The sequence below is a fragment of the Leucoraja erinacea genome, chromosome 37 (assembly GCF_028641065.1).
Source record: "Leucoraja erinacea ecotype New England chromosome 37, Leri_hhj_1, whole genome shotgun sequence".
Lineage (NCBI taxonomy): Eukaryota > Metazoa > Chordata > Chondrichthyes > Rajiformes > Rajidae > Leucoraja > Leucoraja erinaceus.
In genome coordinates this window covers 6,305,559-6,326,463 of record NC_073413.1, presented here as the reverse complement: position 1 = coordinate 6,326,463, position 20,905 = coordinate 6,305,559, and the positions used below count along the sequence as shown (strand labels likewise).

The 20,905-nt window shown below is 46.2% G+C and overlaps 1 protein-coding gene across 2 annotated transcripts; it reads left to right on the top strand.

Moving 5' to 3' along the window:
- Positions 1-1,540: 1,540 nt before the first annotated feature.
- LOC129713845 (apoptosis regulator BAX-like) lies at positions 1,541-20,329 on the top strand. Of its 2 annotated transcripts, XM_055663178.1 has the most exons (6): positions 1,541-1,679; positions 5,380-5,428; positions 7,783-7,950; positions 8,855-8,990; positions 12,563-12,667; positions 14,417-20,329. In XM_055663178.1, exons 1-6 carry the CDS (start codon positions 1,571-1,573, stop codon positions 14,510-14,512), a joined length of 663 nt encoding a protein of 220 aa, XP_055519153.1. In that variant the 5' UTR covers positions 1,541-1,570; the 3' UTR covers positions 14,513-20,329. The 2 variants fall into 2 exon arrangements, with proteins under 2 accessions (XP_055519153.1, XP_055519154.1); XM_055663179.1 differs by lacking the exon at positions 5,380-5,428.
- Positions 20,330-20,905: the final 576 nt, after the last annotated feature.

Here is a 20,905-nt window from a genome sequence, read left to right as displayed (position 1 = left end):
TAAATCTTCTCTGTACCCTTTGCATGACAGCATCTGCAGTGTATTGTGTCACCACACCCAGAATTTGTTGGAGTACTTTAATCAGCATTGCCATCTGTGCTTCAGCACACTGTGACCCTTGTACTGATGCCATGCTAAGTCCAATATGCTTTTTTGTGTTTGCCGTGACCGACAACTCCTGGATTCAGTGCCAGTGTATTGTGAGCAGTATGCCAGAGGTGTTGTAATGACACAGTGGTAGAGTTGCTTCCTTACAGCGCCAGAGACCCGGGTTCGATCCTGACTACGGCTGCTTGTCTGTACGGAGTTTGTACGTTTGTACGTTCTCCCCGTGACCACGTGGGGTTTCTCCCACACTCCAAAGAGGTGCAGTTTTGTAGGTTAAATGGCTTAGGTAAAAAAAATGGTAAATGATCCCTACTGTGCAGGATGGTGCTAGTGTACGGGGTGATCGCTGGTCAGCGCGGACTCGGTGGGCCATAGGGCCTGTTTCCGCGCTGTATCTCTAAAGTCTAAAGTGTAACTCGCCCTGCAATAATAGTAACTGCCCTGTACCTCTCAGCCAGTTAGGTGAGGTGGCCACAGCATTAAGAGCAAGATTTAAGAATTTCAGATAATCTGGCATGCTCCGCACCTTGGTGGTCCCAAACATTAGTGTCAGATATTTTAGCAGATATCTCAGACTGATGAATATTAATATTTAAAAAAAAAACCCAAAAGGAACTAGAGAACACATGAGACTGCAGATGCTGGAATCTTGAGTAAAAACAAAATGCTGGAGGAACTTAGCGGATCAGGTAGTGTCCAGGAAATGAAGAGATAACATTTCAGATGTAGAACTTTTAGTCCTGGCCCAAAACATTACAAACAAACAAAACAAACAAAAGAGTCAGAAGAAGGGTTTCAGCCTGAAACGTTGCCTATTTCCTTCGCTCCAGAGATGCTGCCTGGCCCGCTGAGTTACTGTGCCTATCTTTAGGCAGATGATGTTTTGGCTGTGACCATTTCTCCAGATCTGGACCTTCTGTGATAGTTGGACGCAAAAAGCTGGAGTAACTCAGTGGGTCAGACAGAATCTCTGGAGAAAAGGAATGAGGTGACGTTTCTGGGTGGAAACCCTTCTTCAAACCAAGTATCTTTACTTCTATTCAGACTGAAGCTGAAGGTGACATCTAGTATTTAAGAGGGAACTGCAGATGCTGGAGAATCGAAGGTTACACAGAAAAAGGTAGAGGTGACATCTAGTAACCTTCTCTGCACTCTGGTGTGAACTCCTTCTCCTGCCTGTGGGGGGCGCTGCCGGACACTTCTGCCCAACCAACCCCCCCCCCCCCTCAACACCCTCCTTATTATAATATTGAAATGAGGGTGGGGACGCACTCATGCATATTAACGTTACGTGGTGGCGTAACGAGATGACGTGAGGGCGTGATGACAGGCGGGGAGGGTCCGCGCAGGCGCACTGTGTCCCCGGCGGGCGGGCGGGGAGGGTCCGCGCAGGCGCACTGTGCCGGTGAGGGAGGGCGGGGCGAGCGGGCGGCAGAGTTCGAGCTCGAGCTCGGGGCGCGCTATGGCCGAGGCGGACGCGGCGATGATGGGCGCCGGCGATGCCCAGGCCCGGACACGGGGGCAGGGCGGCCCGACTGCGCCCAGGCGGGGGACATCGGCGAGGTCCATGGGTGAGGAGCGAGCCGAAGGTGCCGGGTGGCCGGCCGGCCTGTGGAGGAGATCTGGGGCGGGGGGGGATGGAGGGATAGAGAGAGGTAGAGCGAGGGAGGGAGACCAGGCCCTGTTTCCGAATGGGGGTGAAGCTGTGGGGTGGAGGTGTGGGTGGGGTGAAGGTGAGGTGTGGGGTGGGGTGGAGGTGAGGGGGGGGGGTGGAGGTGTGGGGGGGGGTGAAGGTGGGGTGTGGGGGGGGGGGTGGAGGTGAGGGGGGGGAAGGTGAGGGTGTTGGGGTGTGGGGGGGGGTGGAGGTGAGGTGGGGGTGAAGGTGGGGTGTGGGGGGGGGGTGGTGGTGAGGGGGGGGGGTGAAGCTGTGGGGTGGTGGTAGGGGTGAAGAGGGGTGAAGAAGGTGAGGTGGGGAGGGTGAAGCTGTGGGGTGGGAGGTGAGGGGTGGAGGTGAGGGGTGGAGGTGAGGGGGGGGGGTGAAGCTGTGGGGTGGAGGTGAAGGGGGTGTGGGGGGGTGAAGCTGTGGGGTGGAGGTGTGGGGGGGTGAAGCTGTGGGGTGGGGGTAGGGGTGAAGAAGGTGAGGTGGGGGGGGGTGAAGCTGTGGGGTGGAGGTGTGGGGGGGGGGGGGTGGAGGTAGGGGTGAAGAAGGTGGGGTGGGGGTGAAGCTGTGGTTGGGATGAGGGACAGGGTTGTGTTGCGGGGCGGAGGAGATACCAGTGTGTGGGCAGGATACGGGTGGGTGGGTGATGGCATTGTGTTCTGGGGGTGGGAATGGACGGGGCAATCTATGGCCCTGGGATGGAAGGAAGAGGGCTCGACTGAGGCTGGTGTGGAGGGATGAGGTTGTCCCTGGGCAGAATGGAAAATGAGAGAGTAATCTCTTGGTCGAGTGTCAACCGAAGGGATGGGTGGAGGGTGATTGAGAAAGAGTGCTGCCCCATTCATTTTGGTGAATGTTGACCTCGTTTTACACTTTAAGATGGGGCTTGGTTGATGTGGTGAAGACTTTCGGTTTTGACTATTAGCTTTGCCTGCCCTGTTGTATGTGTGGCAATAATTGGAAGAACGCCTCCATTCCTGGCTCTGGAGATTGAGAGGTGGAGACAGTGTCCCTTTAGCTGGTGGGGAGGCTCTCTCCTCTTGCCATGGGGCTGCCATGAAAATAGGGCCCCCTGGATCATTTTGTCCTGACTGCCTAATCAAAATGGAGGAGGAATGAGACTGGCATTGTTCTAGGGGCTGGGTAGTACTTAGGAGTGATGCAGCAGCAGTTGTGGTCAGTGAGGAATAATACTCTGCACCCCTCCCAAGGCTGGGCAATTTTTGACCCAGAAAAGGGCCCACTGTAGTTCACAAGGAGCTGCTTCTCACTTCCTGTGCGTTACAGTTTTAGTTGGTTGGTTTTGCATTAGGTGTGAGTGTGCGTCAGTTTTCTCTTGAAGGCTGCTTGCACAGAAAATCTATAATTTTTAGATGACAAATGTTTTTACTGTGTCTGAGCAGCTGAAACTGGTTGACCTTTCCAGCTGTGTTTACCGGGAGATACAGCGCAATTATTGTCGTGGTTTCTGCGAAACATCCCTAAATCGGCTGCTTTATAACGATTGCAGTTTGTATCTGGTCCTTGTCTTGTGGGAGTTCACTGTTTGTGTTCATGTCTGGAAATCCAGTTGTTATCAACAAGGTGTTCGTCCTAACTGACGTTGCTCGGCGATCATTTCACTGAGCAGAGATCAGCCTGTTGCGAGCTCTTCCTGTTGTTGGATTGAGTGAACTGAATTTTTTTTGCTGTATAATTAACATAGGAAAAGTACAGTGTTTTACGAGCAAGTTCATGTTATAGGAGCAGAAATAAGCCATTCAGCCCATCAAGTCTACCCCACCATTCAATCACACTTCAGTTTCGCTGACTGGATAGCTCGTACCAAAAAAGCTTTTCACAGTACCTCGGTACACATGAAAAGTAATAAACAAAACTAAAAGCCCACGGTTTTGTTTTGTGTGTAGTTTAATCTGACTTCTATTTCAGATCACTGCTCAAATATTCCTAGTGGGCTTGTTATCTCACTAAGTACTTCCTAGAAGTGCTTGTGGACTAATAGGTATTGCAGCAACAATACAAGCTAACTGCATCCCATAATCTCACCTCTGCAATTTATCTCAACAATGTCTTATCTTAATATAAGGCCTTGAACAAAGTCTAATGATGTGACACATCAGCAGAGCAGTATTTATTTTAAAAGAAGACGAGCTGAAGCTGGAGGCATAAGATAGACACAAAATGTTGGAGACCCTTCTTGGGTGATGTTTCGAGTCAAGAAGCTTCTTCAGACTTGAGGCATTAGATTGGGCTAGCAAGAGCCTTTCGAAGATCAATTCAGAATGTCGGGGTAACTCTCTGGAGAAAAGAATAATCCTGAAGGGTTCCGACCAGAGACGTTGTCTGTTTCTTTTCTCCAGAGGTGCTACTTGACCCGATGAGTTATTCCAGCATTTTGTGTCTAGGGTATAAACCAGCATCTGCAGTTTCTTCTTGGGCATGAGAGCTTTTCGAAGATGTGTTTGGAGGAATATCTTGAATGGTGAGAGGTGTAGGGGAGGGATTTAGTAGATTTGTGACTCGGACAGCCGAAGGCACGTCTGCTGATGATGCAGTGTACAAAGAAGGGTGCAGTTAAGGTCAGAAGAAACTGATAGTCATGTTTTCATTTCTCACCATTCTTTAAGATGTTCATATTTCAATAGGCTGCATCTACCTCAACACTCTTGACAGACAGAAAATGCTGGAGTAATTTGACCTGAAATGTCACCTATTCCTTTTCTCCAGAGATACTGCCTGACCCACTGAGTTACTCCAGCTTTTTGTGTCTGTTCGGTTTAAACCAGCATCTGCAGTTCTTTTCCTGTACATTTTGTCTGCTCAACCCTCTTTTCGTTCCCTTCCTATTTCTTACCATCCCTCTCAGATGCCTATTCAAGCAAAAGGGGTCACCCTGAAGAAGGGTCTCAACCCAAAACGTCACCCATTCCTTCTCCAGAGATGCTGCCTGTCCAGCTGAGTTACTCCAGCAATTTGTGCCTACCTTCCATTTAAACCAGCATCAGCAGCTCTTTCCTACTCATGGCTTGTAATGGTAATCAGTCTATAGTTGATTGGTCTAGAAGTGGTGTAAATAGGATTTGAATAAGAACAGGAGAGGGAAATGGAAACACGTAGAAACAAGGAACTGCACATGCTTGTTTACAAAAAGAGAAACAAAGTGCTGGAGTATCTCAGCGGCTCAGGCAGCATCCCTGGGGAACATGGATAGGTGATGTTTCGGGTTGAGACCATTCCTGTCTAAAGAACGGTCCAGATCTGAAACTTCATCTATCCATGTTCTCCAGCAATGCTGCCTGAGTTACTCCAGCACTTTTTTTTAAGAGTGAAATGGAAGTTGCTTTCCTCTGTCTTAAAGCCAATTTCACTTTTTGGTTTCATCCTGTCTATAGCATAGTCTATTTTGTACCTGCCTAACTGAATGTTTCAAGTTGTGGAACATAATTTGTGGTTCAATTACTTTTTAGTTAAATTTCTGATATCCTTGCTGAAGGTGAAAGTTGTGCTGTGCTCCAACGTATCATCGTATTATATCCCACAGCCAGACTTCTATATTTAGGGCTAATCGTATTCAAGCCGTGCCACCTAACTTAGTTTCTTTTTCTTTTTAGACCAAGTCAGTCAGCAGATCATGCATACAGGGGAAACACTTTTACGAGGGTAGGTATCAGATTATTTTTTTATTACTTATTCTCATCAGTCAATGCAAGGCCAGGATTACTGACATTAGACTTTGGAGATACAGCACGCAGTCAGGCCCTTTGGCCCACCGGGTCCGCTCCGACCAGCGGTCCCCATACACGGGCGCTATCCTGCACACTAGAGACAATTTAGAATTTTACCAAAGCCAGTTAACCTACGAACATCAACGTTTTTGGAGTGTGGGAGCACCCGGAGAAAACTCAGGCAGTCATTGGTAGAGCGTACAAGCTCCGTACAGGCAGCACCCGTAGTCAGGATCGAACCCATGTCTCTAGCGCTCTAAGGCAGCAACTCTACCGCTGCACCATTCTGCCTCCCTTTTAAAATGTTGGATGATGTTTCGAATCAAGACCCTTCTTTGTGCTCAGAGGAACTGCCCAACCAGAGAGGTAGTGTGGTGGGAATTCAGCAAAGGTTGTCTCTCCCAGACTTGGCCCAAACAGGAGATTAGTGGGCAAAATTAGGGCACATGGTATTGGGGGTAGAGTGCTGACACGGATAGAGAATTGGTTGGCAGGTAAGAAACAAAGAGTAGGGATTAATGGATCCCTTTCAGAATGGCAGGCAGTGGCTAGTGGGGTACTGCAAGGTTCGGTGCTGGGATTGCAGCTACTTACAATATACATTCATGATTTAGATGAAAGAATTAACAGTAACATTAGCAAATTTGCAGATGACACAAAGCTGGGTGGCAGTGTGAACTGTGAAGAGGATGCTATGAGGATGCAGGGTGACTTGGACAGATTGGGTGAGTGGGCAGATGCAGTTTAATGTGGTTAAATGTGAAGTTATCCACTTTGGCGGCAAGAACAGGAAGACAGATTATTATCTGAATGCTGTCAGGTTTGGAAAAGGGGAAGTACAACAAGACCTGGGTGTCCTTGTACATCAGTCACTGAAAGTAAGCATGCAGTTAAGGCAGGCAGTGAAGAAAGCTAATGGCTTGCTGGCCTTCATAACAAGAGGAGTTGAGTACAGGAGCAAAGAGGTCCTTCTGCAGTTGTACAGGGCCCTGGTAAGACCACACCTGGAGTATTGTGTGCAGTTTTGGTCTCCCAATTTGAGGAAGGACATTTGTGCTATTGGAGTGCAGCAAAGGTTCACGGGGTTAATTCCCGGGATGGCGGGACTATCATATGATGAAAGAATGGAGCGACTGGGCATGTATTCACTGGAGTTTAGAAGGTTGAGAGGGGATCTTATTGAAACATGTAAGATTATTAAGGGATTGGACATGCTAGATGTAGGAAACATGTTCTCGATGTTGCGGGCGTCCAGAACCAGGGGCTACAGTTTAAGAATAAGGAGTAGGCCATTTAGAACTGAGATGAGGACAAACTTTTTCACCCAGAGTTGTGAATTTGTGGAATTCTCTGCCTCAGAAGTGGAGGCCGATTCACTGGATTAATTCAAAAGATAGTTAGATAGAGCTCTTAAGGCTAACGGAATCAAGGGATATGGGGAGAAGGCACGAAAGAGGTACTGATTGTGGATAATCAGCCATGATTACATTGAATGGCGGTGCTGGCTCGAAGAGCCGAATGGCCTACTCTTGCATCTATTGTCTATGTATCTATGTTTGAACCAGTTCGGCCAGCTGTTTCTCCTTAAGGTCATAAGTGAAAGGAGCAGAATTAGGCCAATCGGCCTATCAAGTCTGCTCCGCCATTCAATCATGACTGATCTATCTTTCCCTCCTAACCCCATCCTCCTGCCTTATATGGCACAGATTGACCATCCTCTGACTAAAGAAATTCCTCCTCATCTCCTTCCTAAAGGAACATCCTTTAGTTCTGAGCCAATGCCCTCTTGTCCTAAACCCTCCCACTAGTGGAAACATCCTCTCCACATACACTCTATCCAAGCCTTTCACAATTCGGTAAGTTTCAATGAGGGATAAGTAAGTTTCAGCGAGGTATAAGCACTACCATAAGTGCGAGAACCCTGGAAAATCTGCCATCAACTGCAGTTACAGTTGTCTGATTTGTTGGTTAGAATGGTGGAAGGCTAGCTGGATTCATGAACATCATTAGAACAATACAAAAAATGCTGCAAGCACCAGCTGCATTTGTCAGAACTAGTAAAAAGAAAATGCAGAGGATGACTCAAGCATGAGTTCAGTGCTGACGTGTGGCTTCTTCAGCATAGAGGAACCATCTGTTAAATCAATGAGAGGTAATTCCACAATGCATGAGTGCACAAAGAGAGGGGCAAGTGGGTGGGTGTCGATGGTAAAGTGGGTGAGGTGGGTCCTTCAGTTAATTTTTTTTCATGATTCTGAGAAAGTAACAGGAATTTTTTTTTTATTTCAGATTTATCATAGATCGAGCAAATAGAGGTGCAGAGGGCTGTGATGTGCATTTAACTGTCGCTGAGCTTGGTGGTCGAGAGGATGATCTTCAAAACCCTGAATTGAAGAAACTTGCCGTGTGCCTGAGGCAGATTGGGGACGAGCTCGACGGCAACGTAGAATTGCAGAGGTAAGGATCGCTCCAGCGCATTGCTGCTCAATAACTGATGCCCAAAGGTTGGGTCCTCGGCTCTGTTATTTCTGGATACTTTATCTCTCAGAAGGCTCAGTTTGTTTGGATTTTTCCCGCACTCTCATCACGTTTGGCCCGTATTCCTCAAAACCTGTCCTATCCATGTACCTGTCTAACTGTATCTTATACTTGCCTCAACTACCTCCTTCAACAGCTTGTTCCATACACCCACCACCATTTGTGTAAAAAAATGTTACCTCTCGGGTTCCTATTAAATTTTTCCCCCTCGCCTTAAACCCATGTCCTCTGGTTCTTGGTTTCCCTACTCTGGGCAGGAGACTATGTGCATTTACCTGATCTATTCCTCTCATGATTGTGTACACCTCTGTAAGATCACCCCACATCTTCCTGCGATCCAAGGAATAGGGTCCTAGCCTGTAGCTCAGGCCCTCGAGTCCTGGAAACATCCTCATAAATCTTCTCTGTGCCCTTTCCAGCTTGGCAACATCTTTCCTATACCGAGGTACCTAGAACTGAACATAGAAAATAGGTGCAGGAGAAGGCCATTCGGCCCTTCGAGACAGCACTGCCACAATACCCTAAATGAACACAATACTCTAAATATGTCCTCACCAAAGTCTTAAATAACTGCAACATCACCTCCCAACTTCAATAGTCTGACTGAGCAAGGCCAATGTGCCGAAAGCCTTTTTGACCACCCTATCTCCCTACAACGCCAGTTTCAAGGAATCAAAAACAAGTTTTGACTAAAGGATCTGCAAGTGGACAGTAAGGTACCATTATTGCAGAGGGTGGATATGATGTAATTTTCAGACCGATGTTTGCATGTGTAATAGTGAAACAAGTAAACAAAGTAATTTGCACTTCCTCCTACACACAGGATGATCGACAGCATTAGCAGCCAATGTCCAAAGGAGACATTCATCAAAGTGGCCAAGGAGCAGTTTGCTGATGGAGTCATCAACTGGGGGAGAGTGGTGACCCTCTTTTACTTTGCCTGCCGACTTGTTGTGAAGGTACGTCTAGTTTCTGTGGGTCATGCGGACGGGGGGCCTAATCAAAGGCGGGGAAGAAGGTGTTTTTTAATCTGTTGGTGCGTGCTTTCAGATTCAGATTCAGATTCAATTTTAATTGTCATTGTCAGTGTACAGTACAGAGACAACGAAATGCATTTAGCATCTCCCTTGAAGAGCGACATAGCAAACGATTTGAATAAAAAAAAAATAATAATAATAAGTGTCCGGGGGGGGGGGGGGGGTGATTGGCAGTCACCGAGGTACGTTGTTTAGTAGAGTGACAGCGGCCGGAAAGAAGCTGTTCCTCGACCTGCTGGTTCGGCAACGGAGAGACCTGTAGCGCCTCCCGGATGGTAGGAGGGTAAATAGTCCATGGTTGGGGTGAGAGCAGTCCTTGGCGATGCTGAGCGCCCTCCGCAGACAGCGCTTGCTTTGGACAGACTCAATGGAGGGGAGCGAGGAACCGGTGATGCGTTGGGCAATTTTCACCGCCCTCTGCAATGCCTTCCGGTCGGAGACAGAGCAGTTGCCATACCATACTGTGATGCAGTTGGTAAGGATGCTCTCGATGGTGCAGCGGTAGAAGTTCAAGCTCTCGTATCTTTCAAAGATCCTATAGCGAGTCCACTCCTGCTAAATCCAATGGGCTGACGTGTAGTACGCAACGGAGCAGAACGTAGGTCATTTCTTCGGCCATTTCAGTAATCCCGACCCGACTTTGGTTATCCCTCTCGCAGTGTAATCAACGTTGCGGGGGAACAGTTTGTGTTAATAAATTATAATTCTGATAATGAGGAGAATATTTTTACCAAAGAACTTTTATTTTTACGAGGATGTTTCCGTAACCGGCTTCCTTCTCCGCACTAGTATCTTTGCTCCGCTACGGGATCTTTGGTGCGGAGACGGAAACCGGTTACGGAAATGGGGGCGAAAATTACCCATGAATCTGCCCATGTCCGTACTACGTCTTTTTCGTCGAGTGGACCATCTTGCTCGCTATAGTATCTTTGGTATCTTCTACCTAACGGGGAGGGGAGATGGGAAAGTGATGTGGGTATGAGTCATCCTTGATTATGTTGGCAGCTTTCCTGAGCAGTGGGTGGAGCAATGGAAGCCAAACTTTTACTTTGTTTCTATGCTTTTTCTCTCCCCAATTCTCATCTCCTGCAGTCAGACCTGCAGCGATTAAGCAGCCTCTCTCAGCCGGTAGCGGAACAATCACCCTGTCATTCAGTCTCTCACTCGCCACACTACCACAAATGTTCCTTTCCATTTCCTTCACCTTCCCCAATCTTTACATTCAACGTTCATTTGATATCTGATTGTTCTCATCGACCTGAGATGTTATCTCTGCTTCTCTCACCACGGATGCTGCCCAAACCGCTTGACTATTTCCAGCGCTTATTACGGTTATTATTGTGGAGATTCTGCTGCAGAACTGCAGACACATTTTTAAGTTTGAACTGCAAATTCTGTTGGTCTTCTGCTCTGCTGTCTGATAATCCAACTCTTGTTTTCCTGGGATCTAAATCAACACTTAATTAGTGCCCTAAGTCCCTTTCATCAGGTTGGCGTAGCATTGTGGTCTCTGAACATTCCTAGCAGTTTGATCACCTGACTGCTGACTCCCTCCTCTCGTTGTCCCATTGATCATTCGGTATGACAATCATTGCCACGTTCTGTCTTCTCTGCCAACTACAATGTGGTGAATCTATGGAATACTTTGCCACAGAAGACTGTGTAGGCCAAGTCAGTGGATATATTTAAGGCAGAGATAGATAGATCCTTGATTCGTAAGGGTGTCCGACATTATGGTTAGATGCTGGGCTGTGGAGTCGGTCGGCTCAATTTTGGTGCTGCTGTAGTCGGTAAAAAAGTCCCGACCCGACTCCGACCTCAACATAAATTTCAGAGACTACGTAAATCGGATAAAATCCCACTTTTTAAACATACGGTGTAATGCTTTTATACTTTTTATTTAATTAAATGGAGTTTTAATTTTGTCATAGTTCTATATTCATTTTTTTTTTCCTTTTAGCATAATGAATTATGTTTTTTATCCAAGAAGAAACAATTTTTAAAAAAGCCTCAATAGCATAGCTACAATGTAGTTCTTGTGAAATGCCATCTTGTGTAATGTCATCATAGCAGATTTAGAATTATTATACCTACGGGTCAGAGTCGGATACACAAGAAATGTCGGAGTCGGGTGTTTTGGGTCGACTCCACAACCCTGGTTAGATGGCAGGAGAATGGGGTTAGGGAGAGATAGATCAGCAATGATTGAATGGTGGAGTAGACTGATGGGCCGAATGGCCTAATTCTGCTCTTATCACGTATAATCATGCACAATTTACCTGATTTTGGGTGGCAGTCAGATTGCCCAGAGTTTCTGTAGCTAAAAACAAAGGTGGCCAGAAAATGTAAAATGCCCAAATGGTTTTTGGTGAGCTGTTTCGATCCTGGATCAATGCTGGAGAGAAGACTGGGTCTGTAGGCCAGAGAGATGACTGGCCACGAATAAACCTCCTGAATCAGTCTTCTAATACAACAACACACAAAATGGCCACAGGAGTCAGTCTCGTGCCCCTCAAGCCTATTCTACCCTTCAGAATGAATATGGTTCAGATCTTGAGTCCTCTTCAACACCTGTTCCACAACTGAATCTCCCCTTCCCATTCCCACACTGACCTTCCTACCTGGGCCTCCTCCAGTGTCAGTGTGAGGTCACATGCAAATTGGAGGAACAGCACCTCATATTTTGCTTGGGTAGCTTACAGCCGAGTGGTATGAATGTTGAATTCTCTAATTTTAGTAACTTCGCCAAACAGTCCCCTCCCATTAATAGTCTGTTAACAAATTCCATGGTTCACAATGTTGTATCCCACTTGGGATCATGCTGTCCATAGCCAACTATCAGCCTACTGGAACAACCCTGCCTGAGGTCATCTGTTGACAGCCCTTCCCTGCTTCCTGCCTCCTGCAGTCTATCTGAAAATGTCCCAACCCAAAATGTCACCTATCCATTTTCTCCAGAGATGCTGCCTGACCCACTGAGTTTCTCCAACACTTTGTGTCTATCTTTGGTGTAAACCACCATATGCAATTTAGTTTTATTACATCTGAATTCCTCAAACTTTTCTTAAAAAAATATATATATATGTCCGCATCATTCTTACATACCTCTGTCTCCAAAACCCTGAAGTGTAGAGAATTCCACCCTCCAAAGAAATCCCATCGTCCCATTTTAAATGGCAGCTCCCCTTTTGAAGAGTCTCCCACTAGTGAGCAATTCTCAACATCCCTGATATGTCCGCTCAAGATATTTTTTAAAAGGATATCCATTCATTCTCTGCTCCGACAAGTTTGTATCTTGCTCACCAGATATGAACTTGTTGTTTTAAAAAAAAATCACATCCCAATTTGCTGCACTGATGTACTTCTAACTGTTTTGCTCCCGTCACAGCATAGTGCAGATTTTCCAACATCTGCAGTTCCTTCTTAAACAAAACTTTGCATGTCCATGTCCCTTTTAAAAAATGTGTGGCTGATCAATAATTTATCATTTTTAGGCTCTATGCCAGAAGATCCCAGAGATGATCCAAACTATAATCAGTTGGACTATGGAATACATCCAGGAGAATATTCTACGTTGGATTCGAGATCTTGGGGGTTGGGTGAGTGTTCTGCTGGTTTTCAGTAACAATGCAAGCTGAGTGCTTGGAGTCCTCTAGGTGGAGCAGTGCCTGTGAGGTAGAGGCAGTCTTTCCCTGCTTCCAGTTCCTGCCCCCTGCAATCAATCATTCCAACATCATTCCCCATGGAGTGTGACTCGGCCTGGGAGCTGAGTTGTGGTCTAGGATAGAGGGGCTGAGCCCCCTCTCTCAACATTTCCACCAGATACTATCACTCACCTATGCACGAGGGTGATTTGCAATAAATTATTCCAACAACTTCTGCTTCTTTGACGTGTGGGAGGAAATCAGAGCACCCTGAAGAAACCCACAAAACCACAGGCATGCAAGCTACACAGCCAGCTCCCATGGTCAGGATAAAACCTGGTTTACTAGAGGCTACCCTTCTGCTCATAAACTGTTCCCTCTGTTTTCCTGGTACAAGTGTTGGGCCTCACTACATCCAAGCCCAGTGTCTCACGCCAATCTTTGAGCCACACATTCAATGGTATAGCTCGGTGGCCATTTGCCCGTGGCTCAGTCGGGACCATGCTGTAATCATCAAGCTAGAATAGTGGCCTTGCCGCTAGAGCCACTGCCTCAACGTCAGAGAGACAAACGCAGGGTGATGCCTGTTTGGTCGTGAGAAGTCACCCAAAGAGTCGTGCCTTTTTCTGGTCGTCACTAGATTTTCAACACTTTGACAGTTTTCGGCAAGCTGCTGCGACTATGATAAGTGCCGGCAAGTCGCCGAATAAATCGCGTAAGTGGGACAGGCCCTTGACCTCCTGTGTTATAAGTAAATGCTGGAGCCTGCTTGGAATAAATTAGCTCATCAAACTGCTCCAGGAAAGCCTTATCCATATTCATGTTCATAGAAAATAGTTGCAGGAGGAGGCCATTCGGCACCTCGAGCCAGCACAGCCATTCATTGTGATCATGGCTGATCGTCCCCAATCAATAACCCGTGCCTGCCTTCTCCCCATATCCCTTTATTCCACTGGCCCCTAGAGATCAATCTAACTATCTCTTAAATCCATTCGGTGATTTGGCCTCCACTGCCCTCTGTGGCAGGGAATTCCACAAACTCACAACTCTCTTGGTGAGAAATTTCTTTCTCACCTCAGCCTTAAATGGCCTCCCCTTTATTCTAAGACTGTAGCCCCCGGTTCTGGACTCGGGACATTGGGAACATTGATCCTGCATCAAGCTTGTCCAGTCTTTTATAATTTTATATGTTTCTACAAGATCCCACCCTCATCCTTCTAAACGTCAGTGGATACAAGCCTAATCTTTTCAATCTTTCCTCATATGACAGTCCCGCCATCCCAGGGATCAATCTCGTGAACCTACGCTGCACTGCCTCAATCACAAGGATGTCCTTCTTCAAATTAGGAGACCAAAACTTCATAACCGATAGGAGCAGAATTAGGCCATTCGGCCCATCAAGTATACTATGCCATTCAATCGTGGCTGATCTATCTCTCCCTCCCAACCCGATTCTCTCCATAACTTCTGACCCCAAGTTATATCTGCCTTGTGGTGAGATGGTAATCATTTACCAGCATTGAATTGGCCATACCAGGTCTCGGGAAGGTGAGTATTTGGACTGATTGTAGCTGCAGATTGTTCAAAGCAATTTGGGTAGAAAGCTTCCACAGTCTGCCGTGCCTGGAGTATCTTGCTTGAGAATGTGCACATTGCAATGTAATTGTAGATGGTTCTATCCAGCGCCTTGTTGTTCTTCCACAGGAGGCCCTGCTGGGCACCCCAACCTGGCAAACCGTTGCCATCTTCTGCCTGGGAGTCTTCACCACTCTAGCGATCGTGAAATGGAAGTCCTCCTAAAGCAGCGCGCGGAGCCCAGGGGAGTGGCGGAGGCAGGTGTGCCGCCGGCGCGGGTGACCGCTGCTCAAGGGTGACTTCAAACTGGCACAGACCGTTGGCGAGGATGTGTGTGGCAGACTGCAGCAGCGATTTGGGTTTGTTTCTTGTCACCACTTGGGGGAAATGCCCCTCACTTGCCTTTGTTTCAGGAAACCCTCTGATGAGGCTCAATGCTGTTCCTCCAAGGACCAACCCACTGTGGAGCCAGCAGTGTTTTAGTGCAGAGTTTCAGGTGTGTGTCAGTATTTTGACTATCTGTACTGCACTTGCTTTAGCTGTGGTGGGTGGGTTGATTAAGGGGCAGGGGGGTGGTTGAGTGCAATTGTCAGCAGAATGTGTTTTACAGCTAGCAGCTGGCCAACATCCTGCAGCCACTTGTCATTTTTTTTAAATATATGGCCTCTCTTCAGGGACCTCTGTGGTAAAGTCACAAGTGGAGTGGCATCTGACTTGTGAGTGCACAGGAGCTGATTGTACTCTCAACATTGACTCAGCAATAATTTGTTCATAAGGTGTGTAGAGATGGACTGGGTTCCAGATTTGCCCCCACAGGGCATTTCATAGCAATGAGTTCAACCTGTCATTGTCTTTTGAATGCTTTGAGCAGTGTTGGTCTGTTGTAGCCACATCTTTTGGAAAACAAGGAAGTTGTAGACGCTCCTTGCAGAAAACAAGGAAGTTGTTTATAAAATGGAGGTGGTGTTTAAAGGCGATGCCTTCTGGCAGGAAGTGAGAGCTGGACTAGATGAGAGCTTTGAGGGATGAAGTGTTATGCAGGCTGCTCCTATAAATGAATTGACCATTTGCACATTGGTTCTAGTTTTATTCGAATTAAATTAAAAACTTTGCGACCATGAAAACGATTTCTGAAACTCGGGAGAAAAAATGGAATTTGTTCACCATGTTGCGGGTTTGTTTATGCTGTTGTTAATAGCTTTTGCAGGGCTAGTGATTAGGTTTTCTTTGATCGCTTATTACTTCTGGGTAACAGTCGCAGCTTGGGACCGGAAACATGTAAAAGTCAGGCAAGATTTCTGCTCCTCGACCCCTAGTCTGAAGAACGATACTTCACTTTCTGATGTGACTTGGCCTGGTCTTAGTTTTCTCCCCTGCTGGTGAAAAGGCAAGGCTAGGGATTGTTTCAGCAATGTGAATGACTGGGGCCATTGGCAGAGCGACAGTCGGGATAGGTTGTGGAAACCCAATTCCAGTTGACCATTGGAGTCGAGAGGGCTGGAGCTGACTAGGTTGGTGGAGGCATCAAGCAATGAGCAAGAGGGTGAGACGAAAGAGCAGTGGACCCAAACTATCTCTTACTACTCTTACTGCGCATGCTGTGTCAGTTAGCGCCTTTCTGGTCGTGGTAAAACATGTCTGAAAGTCATTCCATCCATCAATGCTGTCAGTATGGTCGACTAAGTCATCTCCTGTTGCAATTCTCAAGACTGAGTCTGAAGAAAGGTCTTCACCCGAAACGTCACCTATCCACGTTTTACCAGAGATGCTGCCTGATCCACTGTGTTACTTCAGCACTTTGTGTCCTTTGCTGTTGCAATTGATGCCGGCTGTCTGCCATCCGATGAACGGTTTGGTGTCTTTTCATCCCCCCTCCCGATGTGTGAAGTTAGACTGTGTATTCGCACCGGACATTCGCTTCTACTGAACCGGAGACGAGATGAAATACCACTATTTATCACGTTGCTCTTGTTGGGCTAACACTTCAAGGTACAGTCTGCACCTGTCCATGTAGACCTCGTTCATTGCCAGCTCTGGGATGTGGAGTTGGCATAACAAATACTTCCATCAGGTCTTGAGATCGCTCACCCCAAAGGCAAGATTGTTCCCAGTTACTGATTGTTCTTGGTGCAAAGAGGGCTACAGAATGTGATCCTTCTGTCTAAATAATGCTGCAGTTTTGGCTGTAATTTTTCCTGGTGAATTTACAACGGATTATGATTATGAGTGTGGTTTGCAAGATGCCTTAAATGGAAAGAGATTTTCAATTGCCCAGACAACACAAGCCTTTGTTCCCTTTGAGGCCTGATTAAGTCGCAGGTTCCTCTCTGGGGATCTAAATGATATCCTCCAGCATTTGCTGTGTGGTACAGTCCCTTTAGTGTAGCAACACTTGGGTAAGGAATTGTAAAATCACACTGCGCGGTTCATTCAGGATCTGGAGCAGTGCATTGCAGACATTTGTCCACTGTAGGTTTTATTGCAAACCGCTGGAATTTCACCAGGTTAATGTATACAGTCAGATCCATGTCATCAGGTAAATACAGGTCCACCCCCAATTTTTTCCAGCACCCTTGGTTCCAGAGCCTTTCTGGTTTACCTGTTTTGCCAGCCCAACAGGGGCCATATAACTATAATTCAACGATACACCTTGAGACGCACTAATTATACCCAGCCAATGTCTGTAAAACACCATTGACTGCTTGAACCTTAAATGAAACAAATATTAAATTTGAATTAACTCTTTTGGGATGGAGCCACCCGTCCCGTAAGAACAGGCAATGCCATGTGTGGCCACCCAGGGAACTGGTCTGGAGGTCTCAATGGCGCAGCGGCAGAGTCGCTGCCTTACAGTGTCAGAGACCCGGGTGGACCACATGGGTTGCCTCCGGGAGCTCCCGTTTCCTCCCACAAAGACGTACTGGTTTGCAGGTTAATTGGCTTTGATAAAAATTGTAAAATAATCTTTAGTGCGTAGGGTCGCTGGTCGGCACAGACTCAGCCTGTTGCCGTGCTGTATCTCCAAAGTCTAAAGTCTCATTATTTTGTCAGGGTTAAAGGAGGTACCGGACCATCAGTTGCTGGAAAATTGTTGGTGTACCTGTACTGCAAAGGGAAAATTGTGCCATCTTTCTGTATGGTTATACTATTACAGACCACTCTCTGTGAAATGGGCCTATATATCTCTAAACTGCAGGTGTTGTTTAGCCATTGTTCCTTATCCACCTTATCTAGATAATAAAAGCCTTCGGTGTGGGATTGCTGAGCACCCACGGGGAACGGGTAAAGCTCACCTGCCGTACAACCATTGTAATGCTGCACGGGTGCTTGGTCAGCATGTCTTCTTTGCCAGTGTGTGCTCTTGCTCCAACCTTGCAGGTGTTTGTAGCCACGGCTTTCTTCAAATGCCTTACCTTTTGTATAAGAATGTGAAATTACCTCATTACTGTGAACATTTTGAGGAGCAAGGCATTTTATTCCCGATGATGGAATAAATGTTCCTACATTTATAATCCTTGGGTGGAGCTTGAGTCAGGCTCCTTGTGGGCTATATATTATTTTTGGTGCTGTTCCTGGCTTGAAGCAGGTCTGGATCACAGCCACCCTCCATGGTAGGGTTGTAGTGCCCGGCTCATCATGTAGTTTGATCTTTACTTATGCCTATTCCACTACATGCTCATTTAGCCAGGGTTTTGGACATGGGAGATTCTGTCCTATCCTAAATACCTCGTTTTAAAGGACCAGAGAACAATTATCCCCTGTGGGGATAGTTTTCAGTGTCTTCTCTACCATTTCCTAACTCTGGGATTTTATACTGCATTACAATGCATGCCTGTTTCTAAGTAGTTGAATTCACAGTAAAACCAGTTACCAATGCAATCCACAGGGGGGAACATGCTGGCACAAATGAGGTGACTGACAACCAGTTATCAATTTGGTGATTTTTTTTTTTTTTTAAACCTGTATATGCATTTCTTTCCAGAGAGAATTATTTGCCCTTTAATATGACTGTTCTTCATCATCCAATTCCCCATTCTTGAATTTAATGATGTTATATTTTTGTTGTGAGAATCTATTTTGAGAACATCCGTAATCGGAGCAGAACTCGTGGCTCCTCGAGTCTGCCCAGCCATTCAATAAAATGGGCAATCCAACGCATCTTCACCCTATTATTCCTTTCACTTTTCCATCCCAAATTCCTTGAATCCCTTGTCTAAAAATCACCCATCAATCTAGATCCATTCCATAGGTTAAAGAATTATAAAAGCTTTAACCCACTGGGTATGAAAGGCGTTCTTCATTTCAGACCGACATGAAATGGCAGACCCCCTTTATCCTAGGACGATGGCCAGAGCTCTCTGTTCTTCAACCAAAGGAAGTTTTTTCTCGGCATTTGCCCTGTCAATCTGTAGCACTTGTAAGTTTTGTCCTTCTAAATTCCACCCAGTCCAATAGGAATCGTTCCCTTCCTTTGGCACTTGATACAAATCTCTTTACCACCCTTGGATAATTTTGCCAAAGCCATATCGAACTGGAGAAAGACTGACTTAGGCCATCTTTCCATGAATGTAACATTTGCCTTCCTGTTGCATGTTATACCTGTACTCCTTGTGGTATACACCTGATCTCTTGACACAATGTATTTGATAAGTCAATACGGTTTTTCAACCAGTCGATTCCATATTCCTTATTTCTCCACACAATGACTTTCCTTTATTTAGCACTGACGGTGTCCATTTTCAGAGCTTTCCAAAGTATGTTAAAACCATTGAAACATTTACCGTTAAAGGTAGTCATTGCTGTAATGTATGATTTACAGCAGTCAGTTTATGCACTGCAGGCTCCAAACCATTCATTTAATCCGTCTTCCACTTCCTCCAACACAGTTTCCTTCCCTTCCCAGCTTTGTACAGTCAACAACCTCGTAGGTGATTGTCTTTCATCAAAATAATTAATAAAGATGGCAAATAGCAGAAGTATCTATCCTTATGCCACCCCATGAATAACAACATTCCAAACTGGCCTTTAAACAGCCCAATGTTACCCACCCTGTGAGACCTTTTGTGGTACCGTCAAATAAACCAATGAATACCCCAATGTACTCCATCTGCCACCTCGCCTTGTTTTTGCCCAGCTAGTTACATCCACAAACGTCCCTTGTATAAAGGCACGCAGTAAAACATGTTTTGGGTAATCCTTGATTTGCCCACTCCCATCTGCAATTCTGATGATTCGGCATCTGGTTTGCCCTATAATTCTTGCAGCACTCGCACTCAACTTGCTAGCGGTGCTCGATATCCCGCGCTCTCTTCAAACTGACCAGGGTACATTTCCTGCACACTCCCTCTACATTTAATCAGAATCACAGGGAAATTAATTACCCAAAAATGTAATATCTGGGGGGGAACAAAACTGAATGCACGTGGTGTGTAATGTTTTTTTAATAACATCCATTAGTCTGGAAAATCTGCTGTTGCCAAAATGGTGGGTGAGCCAGATTACTGTGTTGCTTCTGCTGAAATGCTTTCTCCATAGACCGCACCCCACCTGAACTACAGGGCTTCATTCCTCTCCTGCCCCGCTATTGCTGTGATTGAACCGAGCAAAGTTTGCATTTTGGGGGTTTAACAATCAGCGGGCGGTGCAGATATCCCTCCTCTCCTTTTTAAAAAAAAAACAAAAAACTGCAACAGCCTTTGATTTATAAAATACTTGCCAACTGATCCTGACGACAGCGATCAGTGCTGCTAATTGTAATTTGGCTCATTGCTCCTCATAGTGGTTTTACTGTGTTCAGCCTGTGCTTTGAGGTACAGCGTTTCCTGAAACTTAATCTCTTAGTACAAAGATGTAATGTGAATTAAATAACTTTTAGACTATGGATTGGTAATGTTTGGGGGGAAACTGTGCTTTCTCTGTACAATTATATCATGCTGTTAATCTATTACCACAATATCAATATCATCAAAGAACACTTTTTGTACTCCAGTAAATTCCTTATTTTTAGATTTTTTTCACAATAAACAACAACTTAAATTTGAATTTAGTGTCTGGTATTTCCATGTGCTCCCAACTTTAATGCATCGATTACAAGACACCGCATGGAAACAGGCCCTTAGGCTCACTGTGTTGATGCCACCCATTCGCACTCCTATGTTATCCCTCTCTACACACAAGGGGTAATTTTTTTTACAGAAGCCAAATAACCTATAAATTGGCCCATTCTTTTGGATATGGGGAGAAACCGGAGCACCTGGAGGAAACCCACGCGGTCACAAGGAGAACATGCAAACTCAACACATGACAGCACCCAATGTCAGCATCGAACATGGGTCTTTTCCAGTGCGAGGCAAAAGTGATCCCAAACATCAAGGCAGCAAGATTGTTTCTGGCTGTGACTATCCTAGTGTCCTTGCTTGGTGGAAAACTTGGCCACAGGGAGACCGTGCAAACTCCACACAGATTGCACCCAAGGTCAGGATCGAACCTGGGTCTTTGGTGCCTGGCAGCACAACGTTCCCACACATCGGAATAGCAAGATTGTTTCTGGGTGTGGCTATCCCAGTTTCTGTGCTTGGTGGGGGCTGAGGGGTCTCTTGTCCCATTTCCTGCCCAGCC